Source organism: Falco biarmicus, chromosome 6, assembly GCF_023638135.1.
Source record: "Falco biarmicus isolate bFalBia1 chromosome 6, bFalBia1.pri, whole genome shotgun sequence".
In the NCBI taxonomy this organism is placed as follows: domain Eukaryota; kingdom Metazoa; phylum Chordata; class Aves; order Falconiformes; family Falconidae; genus Falco; species Falco biarmicus.
This window is the reverse complement of record NC_079293.1, coordinates 5078985-5101261: the sequence shown is the minus strand read 5'-3', so window position 1 is coordinate 5101261 and position 22277 is coordinate 5078985. Positions and strand designations below refer to the sequence as shown.

Genomic DNA, 22277 nt, shown 5'->3' with positions numbered 1-22277 from the left:
CTGAGCGTGGCGCCATGTGGTATGGGACATCCCTTTGGTCAGCTGGGGTCAGCTGCCCCGGCGGTGCCCCCTCCCAGCTCCTTGTGCCCCCCCAGCCCGGTCGCGGCTGGGGCGCAGTGAGGAGCAGAAAAGGCCTCGGCTCTGTGCAAGCACCGCTCAGCCACAGCTAAAACATCCCGGAGTTATCAGCGCTGTTTCCGGCACGAATCCAAAACATAGCCCCGAATCCAAAACATAGCCCCGTACTAGCTACTGTGAAGAAATTTAACACTAACTCAGCAAAAAACAGTACATGCTGTATTCACAAAGTTCTTTTAAATATTGCTTTCAAAAGACATGTATAGTTAAATTCATCCTTCCTGAAAGACATTTTCTTTCCCTCAGACATAACAGAAAAATCACTAGAAATTTTATTTGATAATAAGAGCTAACAAGCGGATCACATTGTCAAGGTTAGTTCTTCAAATCAGCTTCAGTAGGATACACTGCCATAAGACCTCTGAAGAACTTCAATTTCCGCACATATGATTTTGGGGGGAAAAATACAAGAAATTAAAAAAAAATATCTATGAAAGATAACATACAAGAGCCCTTTGGTGACATTCAAACCTTGACTATATTTGAAAGCTGCTTTAAAGAAAAAAGCTTCCTATTTTCTGTACTGTTTAACAGCTCTTTCTTGCGATCATGAAGACTTTATCCCTGGCTGTCAACAAAGGCTTCTCCTTTTCCACAGCTTCCATAATGTATTTCTTTGTTACATATTTGCACTACAGCCAGTGTAAACAAGAAAGCCTGCTTTTGAGACTTAACAGATTACCAGCCGCCTGGTTTCACAGAGAAATCTGAAAAAGAGATGATGGAGCAGCCCAATGAGCAGCACTGTGATGCTTGCTAACAAATACACCACTTACAGGCTAACTTCTCCATCCCCTCTCAATTTCACTGCCTAAATAGTTCAAACATGCTCTAGAAATCAGAAATTTTCCCACAGTGTTTAGTGAACTGTTTCAAACCACCGTCTTTTCTTGAGCAGGTGGAAACAAATCAACAAATTTGGGAAGACAAATGCCATCGCTGCTTTCAACCTTAACTCTGATGAAATGCTTGTTAACAAGTTACAAAATACCCAAACACTTTTGGTGCTCAAATTTACTCTGAAGCTCTTACTTACACAAATAAGATTAAAATAGAAATGAGAATTAATAACCAATGATAAAAGCAATAAAACTGAAAGTACTTACATTAAACTTGATAATGTCATATATCAAGTATCGAGGGACAACCTGTCCGTTAACCTTGTCGATGATCATTTCCTTTAAGAAAAGAGATTACATTTACATTTATTTAGAGAATACAGAAGAATGTCAACACATCTATTCTTAGTGCACGTACCTGTAAGTGTGATGCAATCAAACACTGGCCACATCTTTATTATGAAAAAAATTTACAATAGGTCAAGATTATAAAATTAATAGTATGTCTTAAATGTCTCTCATGAAGCATTCAATAAGAAGCCAAGAAGCTGTACGAAGGCTCCACATTCTGATCTGCAATATTTATACATTAGTTTCCCCCACAGCTTTCAAAATCGCTACCTTTCTTGAGTAAATAACGAGGTTTTAGAAACCTCAGTAAGAACTGCAATCCTAAGCCAACGAAGCACTTTCGAAAATCTCACCTACAGTAAGTAGTACAACAGTAAGGAAATAAAAGAACAAGCATTCACATCCATTTTCTGTGCTCTAGGTTGGATCTTTTCATGTTAACAGCATCCTAGGCAGCAGTGACAACTGCAATTTACTTGGAATGTTGCATTGTGACTGAACAGTAGGGTTCCTTCAAGTGGAAATATCACAGGTACCATCTGTATCACATCAAATCAGCTAATACATACTACATAATATATAATAATACCAATATATACTGATAAATCATCTTGAAAGTTTGTCAGCCAGAAGACTATTAACAATCAACATCCAAACACAAAGTGTTTCCTGAACTTAATGTTACATACAAAAATATATACATCTTACATGCTGGTGATAAAGTAAACAGAATGTTTAGTTTCCCATAGATTAGTCATGATTGAAAATGGTAACAATCAACCCATTGGTAGCCCTTTTTCACAGACAGTTGAAATATTTCCTTCTCTAAACACAATCAATTTTCTCCCTTCCCTCACCCAGTTCTTGGCTAGTAAGTTAGTTGTGCCAGCTAAGGATTTTTTGCTGGCAATATAAAGTTAAAATTCCAAATTCACTCATATAAGATAAAACAATTGGAAAAGGTGAAAATATTTCACTATACCATAATGAAAACAAAATTGTGAGCTCAAAAATTATTCAGAAGAGAATCTTACATCAACTCAATTTTGTTGTCTTTGTTTCTTGCTAGGTCAGTAGCACTTTTATGTTTTACAACCTTTTAACTTCTGTTAGAATACTTAACTTCTACAAAGTAAACTCAAACAAGAGTCTCAAATAAGACTGATTTTCTGTCTCTGCACATACCAAGCTTCTTGATTTGTACCTAGTACTTAATTGCATTTGGCTTTTAAAAATAAGCAAGCAGTTGTAAAAACATAGATTTACTTTAAAGCAAACACCAAGCTTGAAACATTTAAAACTAAACTAGAATACATTAACTACTTGTTCTCAAAACACCCTGGGAACTAAAAGTTGCTTACTTAATATTCTAGTATCTCATCCTCTGTGAACACAATACTGATATGGAGATCAGGCTTTCACAGCCACATGCAGTATTCACAGGTGTTGTGAATGACTACCTCAAGTGACCTTACACATCCTTCCACATAATTAAGAAAAATTAAAAATTAAAAAAAAAAAAGAATGAAAAATATTCCTTTGTAACATTAAAATATCTTATTCTTAACTCTAAAAATCATTTAGTCACAGGTACTGTCACGTAACTTTTGCAAAATGTCTACACAGAAGTGATGTAACAAATGCCATTCTGTTACTTTCCCGTATTTAGGCAAGATACTGGTGAGTGTACTGTCAAAGGAACAGCAGATGCAACACTGCAATGCCTTCCTTGACAATAACTAACTGCAAGAACAGATGGAGTAGGTACACCCTAGAAGAGAAAGAAAGCGTGATGTTCAAAGTTAGAAGCATGTGTAAGTCTATAATTGGGGTGGAGAGTAGAAAACCCACCCAGAATTCCTGATAGTAATCAGGTGAATTGAGTAACAAAGTACAACAGAAACAAAAGAATGCTACTGCATTTCTTTGAAGTTTCAATCACAGTAGCAAATGAAACAGTTTTTTAAAATACATTTAACTGAACATGTATTTCAGGACTCATTTCCTCAGCACATATATTCAGAGCCTCAGCTTTGATGCAGAGCTAAAATTTGTATGCAAAACCCTGGAAACATTTCCATGCCTGGTATTACAAGATTTTATGCCTCATTCTCAAAACCTGAATCTCTGAATATTCAGTTCAAGAAGAATTATAAAATATAGCCAAGAGGATCAAGAATGATTTTTAAACTTTCTCTGGTACATTCAGTTTTAAAACAGAATTAATTTTATAAAGAAACTTTTTCTCTACTTCAGACATGTATAAACATTTTTGATACTATTACTGGTCAAACTAGCCTCTTTTCCTCACATCCTCACTTCTTTTCTTCCTCCCATGCCTCTTGCTCTCTTTTCACGTCCTGACTGAAATCCCAGCTACTACAGCAAATAAACAAGAGTACAATATGCCTTAGAAGTAGACATGACAAATTCCTACACTGCTCATCTCCATCATGACAACAACATTCACTGCTCCATTAGTTAACGCAAATACAACTGTCACAAGGCAGCTCTAAAGTGGTCGTAAGAATGATTCAGATTAGAAATACTCTAACACATCATTATTTAACAGTCGGATTTCAGAATATTCCTTGAAATTATGAGAATTGAAGAATACTTCAAGGAATAGACCTTGAAGTTCAGAGACTGTTAGGAAAATGTAGTACTTGAGAACTGATCACATTCAAACTCGCTCATTCTGATCTGAGTAATAACCTGGTACTGTAAGGCTATATTTATGCCAATTTTTAGATAACTACATCTTAAACCCAAAACCACACACATGACGTAATAGAACACAAGTATCCATAAGATGCACCTGCATCTATGCATTGCCTTTTATACACCCCATGAATATTTACAGCCACTATTGTGTGTTTTTAAATTACTGCTGCTAGTAAGTATGATCTTTAACACCTGTGCATTAGCTGGTAGGTTAAGTATTAGCTTAACCTGTGGGCTTGCAGAAAACGGCCAGTTTCTTCAATGTAATCTGGCAAAACTGCACTGGTGTTAATGTCCTTTTCTCAATCATGTGGTGCTGCAAAGGACAGCCTTACAGAATATTAGAAACAGCAACTGTACTAAGAGCTTTTAGCTGAACAAGTACCAAAAGAACAATGCTGGACTGACAGCTCATGAACTTCCCCACCCCACCCCCATATCCAGCAAGCAACTTGGACTTAAAATAATCCAAAATTTAATCATAAAGCAAAGGATCTCACTTTATCAGCCACTTGCAGAATATATTTTTTGTTGACACAAAGTATGGAATCGGATCTAATCATACATCATCTTTTTGTTCCTTTTCCTCCTGTGCATTACCTTGCAACTCTAGTCACTGCTGTATTTCAGGGATTAAGAGAGCTTTATTTGGTTTGGGTTTATTTTTATTTTTGCATAAAGTACCAGCCTTTGATAACTCAAAAAGTTAAGTTATGCCATTTCTGAGAGAGCTTACAAATAAGTGAAGTCTGTACTGAAACAAAAACACGGATCAGTGTCAATCTCACTCTCCGCTTCTGGAGTCCTTGTATTCAAGTATGAGCAATATTTTATGTATAAATAAAATATATACAAAATTGTATTAAAATTGTAGGAAGTACTTCCAGCCTAAGAATGCTTCTGCATTTTCTGCTCAACTGTTTCAAAGCTAAGCAGAATGCCAAGAAAGTTCCTCAAAATAACTAATTTGTTTTCTTGCATGACAGCCATAACACTTGAACAAATACCTATGCATTCCCTCAGATAGCAGTAGGGATACAAAACAGTTGGCTTCTAAAGGAATACTTCATATTATTCTAGTCACCTGTAGGTAAAATTCAAATAAGCTTTAATGAGCTTTGCAGAAAACTTTCTTCCATGCCAGGAGAACAATCACAAATGAAAAGCTGGAGATGAGCACAAAGTGTCACAGTTGCATCACCAAGATGTAACTGATCATACTAAGAACCGTTTGCAAGTGATTTCAGCCTGAAGTGAATTATAAATGTATTTGAAATTCTCAAAGACAACCACATGAAAGGCTTACACCAGAAGCCTTAAAGCAAGTTAATAGATCACTGAATCCATGGAAATTGTCTTTATGAAAGTTTTATAAACACTGTCATTCTAAATATAGTTAAGGGACACTACCTCATCTTTTGTATTCTTAACACCAGTAGTTGTTTTGCTGCATGGCACCTATATTTCTGTTTTCTCTTTCCTCCTTTCTCACACTTTTTAAGCTTACTGTAAAGCAATGCCAACTGGGCCACTTCATTCTAAACTTTCATTCTCTGAAAGAGAGAAAGCTACTTCAAGGGCAATAAGTATGAACTACTTAAACCTATAATTAAAGAATTAACTTCAACAGCCCTTCAGTACTAATTAGCAAAATATGTTAACACAAAAAAGCCAATTTTTTCTTCCCATGGATAAAAAAAAAAAAATCATGCATATACCCAGAGTAAAGGAACAGTCATGGAAATTACCATTTGGCACTAACATTAAACAAATCCTCAATTACAAAGTTAAGCTGTTTGATGCTTCAAATAATAGCAAATTTTATTTTCAAACCTGTTGAAAGGAACTTCAATTGAAAAGAAAAATATTCTATCAGTCAGTTTTTAACTGACCACACTTAAATAAATTCAGAAATCTGTACTATGAAATGTATTTACCCATTGAAAGGTGTTAGTTTTCGCTCAAGGTACTTCACTGAATCAATACTTGTGCATTTAATGTAATTTTGTTTTCCACTTCATGAAAAAAATGGGGGGGGGGGAGGGGGGGGAGGGGGGGGGAAGGGGCGGGGATCACAGTAAGACTAATTTTATGCCAATAAAGTGAAATCCTAAAATACACTGTAACAGTCAAACTTTTACAAAACAACAAATTAAGTGAAATTATAGATCATGTCCGGGGTAACTGAGAGAATTTAATTTATTCTTAAGAGATTTAAACTATAAAAACAAAAAACCACTAGATCAGAGCCCCTCTCCCATGCCCCACAGCCACATTTATGCACGTATTTCAATATATGTGTGTCCCTGTCTTCCACACCATGTACATATTAGCCAACCTAAGTAAATCATCTGTTTTGAAATGCACACAGAAAAAATAAAAAATAAAAAAGCAGCACTTTCCCTGAAGAACACCTAGGATTGCACCACATGGACACCGCCAAGCCATTACTTTCTCAAGAGCCTTATGAAAAGCAGTGAAAAAAATAGTACCAGGCTTTTTATCTCAACAGTAAGGAACCTAATGTATGTCATTAAGATTATTATTATGTATGTCATTAGGAAGTTGCCTCGCTGAAGAGGCTCCTACCAGACATGCCTGTGCAACCACTTGTGAGCTGACAGCAAGCATTTCTTGCATAATGATCACAATTTTTCAGTGAAGCAGAAGTGGTGGAATATATTCCATTATCTGCTTCTCTGTCCCTGAGACAGTACATTGTTCATTGCAGTATTTACCCTCACAGATTCAGTTTATACATGCTTCATATGTAAATCTGTGTTCGGTAAGACAGATCATTCACAGAAGTGACATTTCAAGAAAGATACTGACAACAAAGGCCTGAAAAAGGAACGTTAACAATGGCAGTATGGTCTCCCATATCTGAAAGGTGCATTAGGCTTCAGAAGATCAACCCAGATATTCAGTACCTTGGCAAGCAAGAGTTACAGCAATGCAGAGAGCCTCCGGTGCTACTGAAACATAATAGGAAACTGCATTCATCTACATTGACACGTATTTAGCATAGGAGCTAACGAAGTTGTTTTGCTCATGTAAAATAGGAAGGTCAAGAAAGGAATAATTTCTTGTGGCTACTGTTCTGAAAAAGTTTACCAAGAATACTCCAGGCCAGCCTCCAAACAACAATGTATAGAGATGTTTTATAGCTTGTTTTACAACCAGCTTAATTAGCTGGTTACAACTAACTACAACTAGTTCACTAGCAAGTTTACATAATTTAAATTAGCATGATAACTTAGAAACGTTTTAAACAAATATAACTAACCCATTTCTAAGTCAATAATTCAGATCAGCAAAAAATAAAGTTGACAGAAGCAAAGACATCAATTCACAAGTATCTATCAGAAGATGATGAAAATTTTATCAGATTTTAGAAATATTTACATTAACTGGATCAAATTGACCATGTTTACTGTATCAAAATATAAAACTGTAGCAAGAGATGAGGTTCTGCAATACTTTAGATTCTCTTCACACCTTTTCTCATATTCAGAGAATCTCATCTCAATACCTTGACTTACGTCAAAGACAAACCGCTCTCCCCAGAGCAGTCATCACTGCCATTCTGTAGGTAACAAATAACTTAGGAAGTGTAATTCCCACATTCAGCCAGTGACTAAATCTATGACTCCTGAAATCCTATGATTCACTGATCTAGGCCTAAAAACCTGGCCCTGTTTCCACACAAAAGCAAGTGGCACTGAAATTGTTACAATTGTACCATATGCTCCTTACCCCATCCAGAAGAGTATTTGTTAGATGTGTGCGAAGATCTTTACGAAATGGAAATTCCAGATTAGATACGTGAAAAATCGAATTGTCTCTATCAATCATATAAACTTCATTCTTGCCATCAATCAGCATCATGTACCTGCAAAGGCAATGTTAAGATATTATACTTAAAGGTATATCCTCTAAATCTCTACTGATTTGATTTACATTAAGTGCTAAAAAATAAAAAAAAGCATTTTAGAATTGTTTACAGGTAGAAGTTTAACCCTATTGCTTCATGAAAGCAGATAATTTAGTTCTATGCAATTATCACAAAAAAAAAATCAAAAATAAAAGTTCAGAATACATGAGAACGTTGCTGTGTCCAAATAAAATCTGATGCCTGAAGATCAATTAAAAATAACAGGAGTTTTAAAGCTGTAAGAAATATATTAGGCTAATTCAGCTAGGCTCAGCTAAAAGACCTTTTACTCCAATTTTTCCTTTATTAAGTGGACCAGACTTTTGCCCAGTATGACTCTGCAGAGTTTCATTCAAAAGAAACACTTTTCAACAACACAGTATTGCGAAGTCCCAGCCAACTACTGAGCCACTTTTCATTAAAACATTGACTAATTTAGCCAAGGTACATTCCTCTCACATTACACACAAAGAAAACCCCAAAGGTTACTACACTATCATCAGCAACTGTCAGCTTCGTTCAGTTGCAGAGATCTGAATTTTCTAAAAATATCTTTCTGTTAAGATGGTACTTGGGTGTTCATGTCATTAATTTAGACATCTCTGTGTGAATCCCAAAGACGACTTCTCCATAGAGGTAACATTCTGTATACAAGAAAAAACAGTGAACAAGTAGAAAGAAAAAGAATAGTGAAAGAGACAAACCCCAGAAGACATACTAAATAGCATGACAGCTGTAACACATTTGAGTCACCTTTGTAAAGTTTTCTTTGATCTTTCCAAGAAGAGTACTAAAGTAGAGTTTCAGGAAAAATAACAAGGCAGCTGTGCAGACAAAGGTCTTCTCAAACTTGTGCAGCAGCCTAGGACAGCACACCTTCTGAGTGGAGCAAATAAACTGAAGACATTTCAGCAGAAACTTGTATCAAAGGCCAGATGCAACAACTCAACATCCTGGCAGTGAATGAGAAGTAATAAAGATCCTGAGCATATTCCTTCACCGTGATGGTGGTGAGACACTGGCACAGGCTGCCCAGAGCAGCTGTGGGTGCCCCATCCCTGGGAGTGCTCAGGGCCAGGCTGGATGGGGCTTGGAGCAACCTGGTCTGGTGGAAGGTGTCCCTGCCCATGGCAGGGGGTTGGAACTGGGTGATCTTTAAGGTCCCTTCCAACCCGAACCACTCTATGATTCAAATACCACAAGCAGCTCAAAGTGAGGACTAGCAGCTTGATTCTGATATGGTAAAGGAAGATAGAAACTGTTGTGGGGCTCAGAAGCAAAGCAAAAAAAGACCAGAAAAGTGCCTTTATGGAACCAACAAGATGTGGCTGCACTTGGTAACACCAGTGAAACGAATAATATCATTAACAAGATGTGATTGAATGATCAGACAGGAAACACCATGGCTTAACAGCAGTGCAAAAAATAAGTGTACAAGAGACAAAGCTGACATGAAGACTCAAAAGTAAGTTCAAGTTTGACGTCTCAGTCAAACCTGAGTTAAGTCAACTTTACCAATTACAACCTGAGCTGCTGGAATTGAACTTATGCCTAATCATGCCATAACTAACCATGCTGGTGGTCTCCACCAAAACTGTGAGCATGACCCTAGGCTGAGCTTTCTTTCACTGATCCTTTCATTTCACCTTGCACACAGTTGTGCTAAAAGCACAAGTGTTATTACAGAAGTTCTAATGAGAAAAGTCAGAATCACAGAAACCCAAAAAGAGAAGAAATTAGGAGCACTAACTGTCAAGGTAGTTCAATGGTTCTAAAAGTTCACAATATTTAATGTTCTTGAATAGCCTCTGATATAAATGGGGAAGGGACACAAATCTTCCCAGAGCAGCTAACCCATTTGGACTGCACTACAGTTTCTTTGATAGCACAGAATAGGAAAACACTTGATTAAAAGTAAAAGATTACAGGAACTTCACCATCCACACCAGAATATTTTGAAAGTAAGCAAGCATATTTTGAAGACTTGTTCAGCACACAACTCTTCATACTTGTAAGTCTTTGGATGTATGTGGGGGGAAAAAACAGTACTTTTCATAATTCATTCATTCCTCCTTGGGAAGTCCTGGTGATGAAGAAATAACAAGCTATCAGTAGTCTTTTCTAAAATTCACCATTGCTCTTACAAGTAATGCCCACAAGATCTCTGCTGTCAAAACAAAACAGCAAGCATCCCCTAGAAACCCTGCAGGCGAATGTTCTCTACGCAGGCAGCTGTCCTGTTGTCTCCACAGATCCTACCTCTAGAAATCAGTAGATCTGACTACATGAGCACAGTACTACCCATGCAGCTTAAATAAATACTTTCTTTCAGTATTATGACTATAATCATAATTCAGTATGTATCAGCTCAACTACCATTTCTCCACACACAAGATGAGTACTTCAAGATGTTAAAAATCAGCTTGGGAAAAAAAAGACATATATGAGCAGAAAATCTAAAGTTGGGGGGAGTAGATTAAATCAATGCAACATTAGGAGAGCTGAAAGCTACACATGACATGCTTTATGAAAAAAATAATTCAATACACATTCAACTACATAACTTGGCGCCAGTTCTTCAGAAGCAAGAATAATCTACAGACAACAGTCATTTTCAAACAATGTAAATTAATTGAAAACTAAAACAAAGAGCATGTTGTGTTTTTCTCAAAAGTTAAAGAAACCACGGGGAGGGAAGAAGAGGTGTGCGACTAACATAAAAAAAAATTATACACACTACTTTACACTTAATTCATAAATAAGCTTAATTGGCCATCTCTGCAATCCCATAATCATGGCTGGTTTAAGTACGTGCTTTCACTGTAACTTGCTTCAATGACAAAACAGCATCTAAGGCTTCAAGAAATCTAGCACTTAAGAAAACATACTTGCATCATCATTACAAATGTGGTACATTAAGAAATCTTACAACTGCTTTGATTAATAACCCACAAAAGCACAAAGAGTTAAAAACTTTGTTTTCAGCCACCTAAAACATCAGGTTCTGACAACATACAGAAGATTTCATCAAAACCTATTACTCAGACATCAAAACTGTGACTTAACACACCACCACTTTCCCTAGATCTTTCACTCAAAACAAAATCTATGGGAATTTACTTAACAGTTGGTAGCTGGATATCCACTAACCACTAGTGGTGAGATTCTTTTTCTCTTTCAAACCACTGCACTAACGTTACATCTGTTCTCCCATGGGTTTTTGTCTTTTTCGTTTTAACATTTGTCACTGTCAGCTGTTTATACCGCAAATTCTAAATGACAGGGACAATGGCAATTCTTATGACTGCATGCAAAAGATTTCCTATCAAAGATCACGAGGAATCAGAATTATATCTTACTTTAGAAAGCTACTGAGAAAAAGCAAAGTGCTTACTTCGAAAACAAAAAAAAGTATTTGGTCTCAGGGCAGCAAATACCTTTATCATGGTATGTAAAATACATTTGTCATGGCTCTCATGATAATACATTTGCCTAACTTAGAAGCTGAACAAGTTCTTTGCATGAGAAAGCCATTAGACTGACCCAGATAGATCTGTTTTGAAAGGGTTTTGTTTTGTTCTGGGGGGCTTTGGGGTTTTTTTTTGTTGGTTTTGGTTTTTTTTAAGCTGAGAGCCTAAAAAACACCACCCCCAACCTCCCCTAAAAAGAAACTTTGAATGTGGTCCAAACAACAGAATTCGTCAAAATTCTGATTTTGTAAGACAGAAGAAATTTGGTCAAGGATGGACTGACAATCAGAAATGTTCTATGAGCAGCTGATCATTGAAAATGTGAAAGAAGCAACAGAGATATGTAACCGTGCCAAGGTTTTGGTGAAACTGAATTTATTAATTAACAAGGGGGGTTGGTTGGTTGGTTGGTTGGGGTTTTTCGTTTGTTTAACTCAAAAAAGCTTAAGTTCATGTGTTTAACAACAGGCTTTAAGTTTTCTGCAGATGACACATCAAGCTTTCTTGGAGAAATCTTGTAGACTGCTGATCGGTACATTTCTGAATATTATTTGGATGTGCCCTGACCAGTTACATTTTAAGAAGTTAATTAAAGTATTAGCAGCATAAGCAGTTACACCAGAATAGAGAGACTGCCTCTGGGCAACACCACATAGGCAAAGAAAGAAGAATGATGATTTCTCAAATACATTCAGTAGGAATTAAAACAGCACATAGGCGCTTAACTTTCATGAACTGTATTGCATACTGTGAACACCACTTGCTATTATAGCTGTACATTTATTACTAATTATCTATGTTGTGCAAGCACCAAAAATCTCCAATTAGTAAGCAGGCCCCATTGTATTAGATTCTGTCCAAGTACACAAAGATGACATGGTCCCGTATCAGATGGCTTAATCTGAATTTAAAACAAGACAACTGAATAAAAGAGCAAGAGTGGAGGAGCAATAAAAGCAGCATCAGAACTGCTCATTCACCTCTGATAACCAACATGAAAGTGGAGAATCATGTTTGAGCAACAAACATCATCTCCCCAAACTGCTAATCCAACCCCTACAAACCAGCCAGTTTCCATTGCAACAGAAGTTCTGACAAGCAAGTTAAAGGGTCAAGGTGTCCACACAGATTAATCTCACAAGCAGATAAAATATCTAGGCATAGAAATATTAAAATGTAAAGAGTCATTAGAATCTACTTTTCATTCACTTCTGGTCCCCAGGCAAGGTCCGTTATTAATTCTAATTGGACGATCCAAATTATCTAATTTTAATTATGGTATTAACATGATAATTCCGAAAACAGGATGAAAATTTCATTAGCAAAGAGTTACAGCTCTTGGCATTAGACAAGCAGATCTCCAAATCACCTACCAGAGTATTAATAACTTTAACCTTTAAACTTTAAAAAATGTCAACCACCAAATATCATCTTGAGAAGTTTTCTCTTCAGAAATCAATTATTTTTAGCATACCCAAATAAAGGCAACTGTTTCAAAGGCTCATTTGCCTCCACATATATCCTGTTCACGCAGTCCACATCGGTTGAGCCCAAAATACATATTAGAAAAATGATTTTGTTAAACTTTCATTTTTAGTTTAGTTTGTTTTGGTGGTGGTGGTGGGTTTTTCTTTTTTACACAATTCTGAAGCTGACAAGCTACATTGAAAAGGTTAAGTTAAAAACTAAGGTTTCTCCTTTATGTGGATCTTTAGTATTCTCCACCATTAAATTTGAAAGTACATTTCAGGAAAATATTATTTAAGGCAAAATAAGGCAAAGTACTTGGTCTCTCTTCACCTACAGCCAATTCAGAGTCAAGAACAGGAACAAAACTTTGTCTCCCAAGGTCCAAATCCAGTACTGCACCCACTAGAGCACGAAGCATCTATCCTCTTTCCCAGCTTACCAGGATTCACAGAACTGGCTTTGAAAATATTCCCCAACACAGTACGTCACATGCAGCACAGTGCCTGCCAAACCACATTTATGGTGAAACTGAACTCCTAGAAGTTCACAGGACTTTTGCCACTGACTTCAATTTTATTGTGTGCTATACCTATGTTCCCTCAGCCAAAATCCAAGCAACTATCCTAGCAATAAGGTTACATATGTTGAGTTCGTACTTTATAGAGTTTTAAAACCTTAATTAAAAAAAATACAGCACAGCTTCTTCAAAATTTGAGACCTCAGCTTTTGAGTTTGAGTTCAACACAAAATTAATTTTCTGAAAAAAATCTACAAGTGGCAAATGGATTAGAAATATTTTTTTTATAGAAGCTTAAAAATTCAGCTCCTATAAGAGCTTTCTTTGTCCCACAGTATTTCTTTAGACGGCTATATTAAAGAAGATTATTTATTTCTACACAGTATCATCATTGACGCTTCTTTTTTCCTTTTTAAATCTGCTTGTGTCTTTATTATCACATTAAAGAATGCAAAATGTAAGAAATTCCATCATCAACTCCAAGCACAAAATACATGGCAGCTCTCCATTCCCAGGGGAGTTCATTACACTCAGCTCAGAATTCAGTCTTGTGAAATCACTGCCCTCCCACACAAATAAGCATTACCCAACTCAGAACAGCAATTAACATCACTAATATGTTCGCTGACGCAGAGGCAACAACGAAATCCTGTTGCAGATATCATTTTTAATTTCTTAATTCCCTTTTATTATTGGCAACACTTAAAAATCAGGAGCGTGTTGCCGCTCTGTAGATCGATCAACTAGGACAAGGCCAAGCCACTTCAGCGCTTTACTTTGGACCCTGCCACTCTCTCCTGGCAAGACAGCACCAGCTTCTGGCCAGATGCATCAAACACTGTAGAAAAGGCCAGGAGAATGAAAATTAATGACTGCCCTCTATCCACTGACAGCAGATCACCTACATGTGTCATGAAGCCGCTGCGGTTCCCTGTCCCTGCCTGAATTCGGACTGAGCTGGATCTAGAGTAAGTTGAAATCAGCCGAGGTTGAGACTGGCCTGTAGCAGATGGAGCAATAAACCCTGAAGTCCCAATAAATAGGGAAGGCTCAGCTTGCTTTCTTCTCTTATATTAATTGCTACTGGCAATGGTCGCTGCTTCAAACTATGTCTCCTGAAGGATGACAAAGCCTCGATACAGGGACACTAACACAGGAACTTTGTGAAGACTCATATTATTTTCAGTGTGTAAACGAAAGGAAAACAATGTCTTTTTAATCAGTACACTGACAGCTCTGTCATAAATACCATTTTCAAACTTGTACACACGGTTTCATTTGCACAAGTACAAGCATATCAGCCAGCGAGAAACACTGCAACACGTAAGGAGCTGCAGAATTATGCATGTCACTCGATAATCTAAACTCTAAATACATTTTTTAAAAATGACACACACAGGCCCTTGGAAGTTTGTCTCCTCTGAATATACCGATACTCTCTATTTCTCTTGCATATTTCCAGGCTAAATTCTGCCACCAACAGTCTCCCCAGTATTTTTAACCAAAACACCCTCTTAGATTCTGACTGACAGTCATTCCCAATTAATAGCCTCCAGCTCCAGTATTTCTCATTCATGACCTTGCATTTTCTACATGTAAATATCCTTCCAGTTTTATTATTCTGCTCCTCAGTGAATTCAGTGGCTTGTCTCCCTCATTTGTTTGTCAGAACATACTTGGTTCCTGTTTCAAAATTCTTAATGACAATATAAAATTAATACTCAGGATCTCCACTTGTGGCTTTCTATATATTTTCTTCCAAAATCATCCTCTGACATTTTCTTTCAATCCATTCTTTACCTATCTTACAATTCTAGCAATTTTCATTAGCCTGTCTCTATAATAAACCAAATTTTTGTCACAGTCCAGAAGCACGAGATCCACCACTATTCCTGTGTCAAAAAAAATATTTTCCCTTTATATGGTATACAAACTCCTACCAAAATGGCTGAACTCAGAGGAAATGCCATTCCTCATCTATACTGAATAGTGTGTTACTCAGTCCTGATTCTCTTAATTACTTCCCTTAATTTATCCAAATCTGTCATTTTAAAAGAGAGAACCTACATTATCCATCTATTTTTAGCTCTAATTACAATCATAATTTTCTAAGTTTAAAGCAAAGCCTTTTCATCAATGACCCAAACATATCTTCTACAATCAAGGTTTTTTTCTCAGTACTAAAATCTGTGTTACTGGGCTGCTGTTTAGTAAGTAAATGTATGTCACATACCTCTTATTATGTTCAGATGCAACTGGATTTGTCACTGGTCAAAATCCTCCACCAATTCTTCACACTCAAAAGAGGGCAGAATTCAGCTTCTGATTAAGTTTTGAAATTGTAATGTGTCCACTTCAGCAGGAAAAGCTCCTGAGCCTTCAGTAACTGTGTGGGCTAAACTCTTACTACATCAGTGGAGATCTAAACACTCAACTTGCATTCAGTGCTAAAGTGTTCTCATACTGACAACTCTGATTAGGTTGAGTATCTGCAACAGATTCAGCAGTAGCCCAGAAGTTTACCTTAACAATCCTGTAGTGATTTTTTGAAAACCTGAACTCCGTAACATTTTTTTATCCTTCAGCTATTATGAAAATAATGTTATCCCTCAGACCTTCTTTTGCTCCCTCCTAAACAATGAATGCTTTCCAATACTCATGTTACTGTCAAGAAAGTTATGCCAGCATATTTGCTATGCCAATGTCCAATTTCCTAAGAAAGTAGAAGGTTCCCAATACCGAGCTTCATCAAGCTTGTTCAAGCTACTGCTATCCTGACTTGATGCTACTATGGAAAAAAACCCACTGTCTTGTCTTATTGATTACCTCATATAGCACAATGAAAGGGCTGTGCTTAATTTCAATATTCATAGAATCATTTAGATTGGAAAAGACCTTCAAGATCATCAAGTCCAACCATTAAACTAGCATTGCCAAGTCTGCCACTAAACCACGTCCCTAAGCACCACATCTGCACCTCTTCTAAATACCTCCAGGTATTGATGAATTGATATTCATCAATTCATCCTGCTAATTCGAGACCACAGAACTTAATTTCCACAAAATTTGTTAAGGTGGTATTCCTTGCATACTCCCTGCATATATACATTTTGTGCAAGTTACCACTGGGTAACAGATACTCCATAGCTTACACAGGTATTCAGTCTCCATAATCTTTACTATTCATCAGTCTCTTCCACTGTTATCAAAACATTGCATCAAATTATTTTCCTTATTCTTGCCTGCCACCACTTTCCTTTAAACTTTGAATGCAAGTTTCCCTTTTCATTTGCTCCCCTTGACAACCAAAGGTCCAAATAAGTTTGTTTTGTGACCGTTACAACCCTGAAAATCATCAAAAGTGAGGCAGTGAATCTGCAGATGACATTTACTACAAAAATCTTCAGAATCCCCCAAACTACAGCAACAAACAATGCACGTTTCAATATCCAAAAGGTACCAAGACTCAGGCAGAAAGACAGATACAACCATATTTCCCAGCCTTACAAGGTTCTAAATTAACTGTCACCTGAGAAAGGTAATATAGCAGCTACTTTTTAGAGGTCAATGAGAGAACAGAAAGACATCTGCAGTCAAAACAAACCCAGTAAACAAATAATTGGGCCACATAACTAATCGGATGGTGCATAATACAGAATAATATTGCATCATTATATAACTTACTGGTATCCCTTCATCTGGCATACTATGCGTACCAGTATTAATAGGGAAGTTGGCTTTTGGATAAGGAGCACAGAAAAATGCGTAGTGGAAACTGATATAACTTCTCCTAATAAAGTATCATAGTTTAGACCGAATTCAAACTTTAATTTTCCCTGGTTTATAAAGAAAGGATAAAGATGCCTTCAATTAATTTAACAGATGGCAAATTCAGAACCAATGTAAAACTACATTTTCTATCTGAAGTATTATTAGACTGCGAAACTCTGCAACAGAGCTGGTAAAACCAAGAATTTAGCAAGGTTAAAAGAGACTACCCAGTTACAGTGTTTTTCTTGACTGCCTTCCAGGGTTTTAATTAAGTTTGACTGCTGTGGGAGTTTTGTTTCTTTATTTCTGAAACGATATTAAACCTTATGGGTTAAATTCTAAGTCATCTTGTTATTATTATTTGACCTACAACAAAGGGTAAATTAATCTACCACTACTATATATTGAAGAGTTCTTATAGTGCATTATGACATATCTGGTGTAAAACAAAAGAAGAATTGTTAACTAGCTAGAAAAGATGTGACCCAGTAACAGAATCTGTATAGTAGTAGATTTATTTTAAATTCCAGATTCTCTTTGTTTAACCCAAATTTCAATGATGCTAAGTGGTCAAGTACATATTGAAGTCCTTTTCTGTATTAGTGGGATGAACAGTATTGGAAAACAACTGTACAGCATAATGTTCTGATTACTTTTTTTAAAAGCTCTAAGATTAATAGAACAAATTATATCTCAAGCTTGACTGGACTACTGAATTCTCCTATAATATTTTATTGTTACTGTTATTCATTGTAGATACTGAGCCTCAAGCTTGCTTGAACTTGCTTGATTCCATCCCTTTTCCACAAATTTTAGCCTGAAAATATCTTGGAGATTTAGAGGGAAAATCGTGCCTGAAGCAACAGGCTAAAAAAAACCCAAAAAAAACGCAAAGCAGCAGTTACACAATGGTATAAGAAAGAAAAATTAGCATCACATGACAAGTAGTTACATTCCTCCTTTCCCGATGCAAGAGAACTGTAACATCTCTCACAGAGGCCCATAACACAGCAGTCAAGAAAAGAATATCACAGGTTTGAAAAAGGAGGTTCCCTTAACTCTGAACTGACTTACACCAGAACGTATGCTGGGTCAATTCTGTCCACGTCACAGGCACAAGCCACAGAAGAGCCCAACTGCCACTTGCGCTCACAGATTACAAGATCAGCTCCAAGGGAAAGGGCTGCTCTAGATATTGTATAGTTAAAACTTTACAAACCGAATGTCATTCTTCCCTGAATGAGCTTAAGCCATTACACTTCATGGCTGTGCTCCCCCCAACCCCCCAAGAGAATCGGCACAGCACACACTGTTCCGGTATTAAAAGTGGTCTGAGAGAAAGGAAAAAAAATAAATAAACCAGAAATCACCAATAGTTGTCACTTGAACATCAGGTACACACGCAGGCACACCATCTATCTTGATCTAATTAGAACATTTTAGGACCACAGCTGAATACTCTAAGATTAGTATTCATCGCACAAGCTACATAATAAGCATTTTAATGCATTAACTATTTATAAATAAACAAAAGAGCTTGCTTAGAAGACAATCTGTCCAAATATTCAAGTAGTTATATATGAATAATCAGTTAAGTAGTTCTTTCCAAAGGGCTCAGAATTGTGACCATAAAGCTTTGTGAGCTGTCAAAAGGCTTCAGAACTGTGAAGCATCAAGCCTGCTACTTCACAAACTATACCTTCTACATGGTACCACATCAGCAGTGCTCCTTAAGCACTTAAGAAAGGGACACAAAAACAACAGCTTCCTTCTGCCTCTTCTTTTCAGAGTCTTGACACCATTGCAGGCACATACAAATGAGAAAACACAACCTAGAGTAAGAATGCCAGCTTTGACTGAGTCAATTTGGAACCAGACTGGGGATGACATATTCTGTTGCACCTATTTATTCATCCCTCTTTGCTGATTCAATGATATAAAAAACAGAATTCAGGAGATGAAGAAACAGCAAAGTGATACGGATGTGCCTTACTATTAAATAAATAAATACATACACCACCACCACCCCCCAAGAAAAGAAACCACCCAACCACCCATTCCAAATGCAACATTAAGATTAAAAAAAATAATAATTTCAACTTATTCCAGCAGCTATGAAACCAACAGACCTGGTTTACAGTATACATCTCTACTTTAAATAATGCTGCCTTGTGGGAACATCTTATGACTAACAATATTTATACCCAATAGTTCTAGATATCAGTTTAACACCTTATGACACTGTGCTGTGTTGTTTGACTTACAGTCTGTCAGTCAAGAAACACCTCTCCTGGCTCATAATTCATATAGTTAAACAGAGCTGATGAGTTATCTGATGACACCCATGAGTCTGGCTACCAAAATCTGGCAACTCCTTTTCTGCTGTCAAAGTCAGTCTGCTAGCCAAAGTCTAGGCATGCTCTCATTCCCTGTACAATAGGTAAAAAACCTAGAAAAGGACACCATGCCCTTTGACAACATGTCAACAGGTCGAGGTTATGAGGCCACCCTGTACTAAAGCTTCTTCATCCTGAGCTAGAATGTCTTTACCTCGAGATAGGGGACATGCTAAATACGTTGAAAGTGCCCTTAATCTTACCTCAACTTACTGAAGCTTTATTTTTGCACTCTCAAATCAAAACTCAAGTAAGCATACAATATTCATGGGTTCTAATGCTGTGGGAAACAGGCTGATACCAGTCCTGTAATCCTAAATGCCCAACACAACTATAAGGGATAGGTATTAAAACATAGAGTGCGCAAAGACTCAGATCTCAGCTACTAAAACTCCAACCTTCTAGTCTCAAAACACATCATTCCTGCCTCCCCAACCCATTGTGTCTTCTACTCCTACCTAAACACACACAAAAAACCTATGAATTAGGCATCTGCTTTTTCAGAAAATTAAGAAGAATGCTGTTTAGAGTGCTTAACATCTGTGAATTGCTCTTTTCAGCAATTATCAGAAAGACAGTTTATACATTATAATCCAGAATCAAATGTGACCTTTATAAACTTTTGCAGAAGCTTGACATTATGTTATCATTACACACTTAAAAGCTAAACTGTAGGTTCATAACAAGCGATTAGTACTGTAGTCTAGAAAAGCTATTTAGAGCTTTTAATCTTGACTGGAGGTGGGGGAAAAAAGCTTTATTACAACCATTTCAATAATTTTCTCAACTTTTTTAGTGAAATTTCCAGACAAAATATATGTTATCTCCATTTAAGTATATTATTCAAAATAAAGTCAGTGAAATAAATCCCGCATGGATTCCAGACTCTAAACCTAAACCAAGGTTCTTCCAGCTGTAGACCTACAGAACTAGTTTAAAAATGGACAAGCTCATTTTCTCTTAAAGAACTAGTTCACGTAATTACAAAGAAGGACCACAAGGGACTATGCCATGTAAACAAAAACTGCATTTCCCTTCCAAAGACCTTGAGAATGTACCATAAAACAAAGCAGTGCACAGTCAGGAATAGGGGAATAGCAACAGTCACTTTATCCTTTTAACTGTGATTTTTGTTCCAAGTCTTCTCTTTAAATACCATCCCATTTTGACAGTTTCATGGGAATAATAGAGAAAACCTTACAACTACTACTTTGAGATACTCAATGAAAATAATAACAAATGTCTGAAGAGTAGCTGTCTTACACACATGAACGATGTATAATTAACACTCAACAGTTGAGGCTTTGCCCATTGCTGATAGTTACATAAGCACATGGTTTGAATAAAGCTAATTTAGCTTGGAAACAAACCACTTGAGTTAAGCCCAGTTGTTCACAAAACCTGTCACTGCTATAAAAAAATCTCTTTCGTCCCGAAAAGTCTGTTCAGTACACATCCAAACCCCGGAATATTTCTGTCCTTTAAAATTTCAGACCACAGAAATGCGCCCCAACCACAGAGGAAGGGATACACTGCATCACCAACCAATGGTGCAAAACTGATAAACAATTAAGTCTATTTCTTAAGGTAAGTGGGGAGAAGAAGATGGGAAAGGAAAGTAAGGTGTGGTTTAAAAGCATCCAGATGATTTTTGTGGGGGTTCTTCACCCCATCCTATCATTGGGACACAAATGCTCCTTCCTGACCACAAGTCCATAAACATATATGACTAAACGACAAGCCACTCAAAACACAATATATAATAACCCACCTATTCACTAGCCCTCTAGGGTCAGAAAGTAAGGTGCCCAGCAAGGGCGTATTCATACCTTGAGAAAAGCTCTTTACTCACAAATGCCTTCCAGTGATTTAACAACCCTAAACTTTCTTGTTAGCACCGTTTCCAAAGCCATCTGTCAAATCTCAAAATCCTACATTTTTGACCCCCACCTCTAAATTAGTAAAGAATCCAGTAACAATTGCATAAACCTCCACTTCAGGCATTTTCCACTACTGGGCAAAAAAATCCACATCCATGAGAATCTGGTCATGTCATTTGTACCAATCTGAAAATTATTCTGTGGCTTCTTTCTTACACCAACTGAGTCTCTTTCGAGTTCAACTCCACATTAATATCTTTGCTCCCAGGAGACAACCATCCCGTTCTCTAGATCTGCTTTCACGACAAATTGATGTCTTGTTCTTAATAATGAGTTCTCAAGTACATGCATTTGTTTTCTTCAATCTTCTGTTTCTCCTTCACTCTCATTATTATCCCAAATTTCCCTCTAACCTCCTCCTGTCTCTCAGGGATAACAGTTTTTCCAGGAACACATTCAACTACCTCTTCTTTAATCCTTTACAGACAGGCTATCATTTTTCTTCCATGCCACCTAATTTTGGCCTCGTTTCTTTTACCTCTTTATTTCAAAAACAAAAGTCTGCTTCTCAGTTTTCTCCATTTTCTTAGAGCTGTTCTTTAGCAATGATCACCTTTTCACAAGCTACTCTCATCACAAGTGACTTCTGGATAACTTTTCATGTTAGGAATCTGCAATTTCTCAGTTACGCATGTAAGCGTCATTTCATCATGCACACAATCAAAGATTAGGGGAAAAAAAAAAAAGTATTTAGCCATGCAAATTCAGGGAGAAACTTTTACCTTAC

General features: G+C 36.9%; 1 protein-coding gene across 4 annotated transcripts in view; it reads right to left on the bottom strand.

Moving 5' to 3' along the window:
- The window catches only part of RNGTT (RNA guanylyltransferase and 5'-phosphatase), a 193317-nt gene that overhangs the window by 129025 nt on the left and 42015 nt on the right, over nt 1-22277 (bottom strand). For all 4 annotated transcript variants that reach the window (XM_056343116.1, XM_056343113.1, XM_056343115.1 and 1 more), the window contains 2 exons: nt 7809-7944; nt 1245-1316 (listed from right to left, as the gene is read on the bottom strand). In XM_056343116.1, the coding sequence (XP_056199091.1) occupies nt 1245-1316; nt 7809-7944 (208 nt within the window). The remainder of the gene's footprint in view (nt 1-1244; nt 1317-7808; nt 7945-22277) is intronic.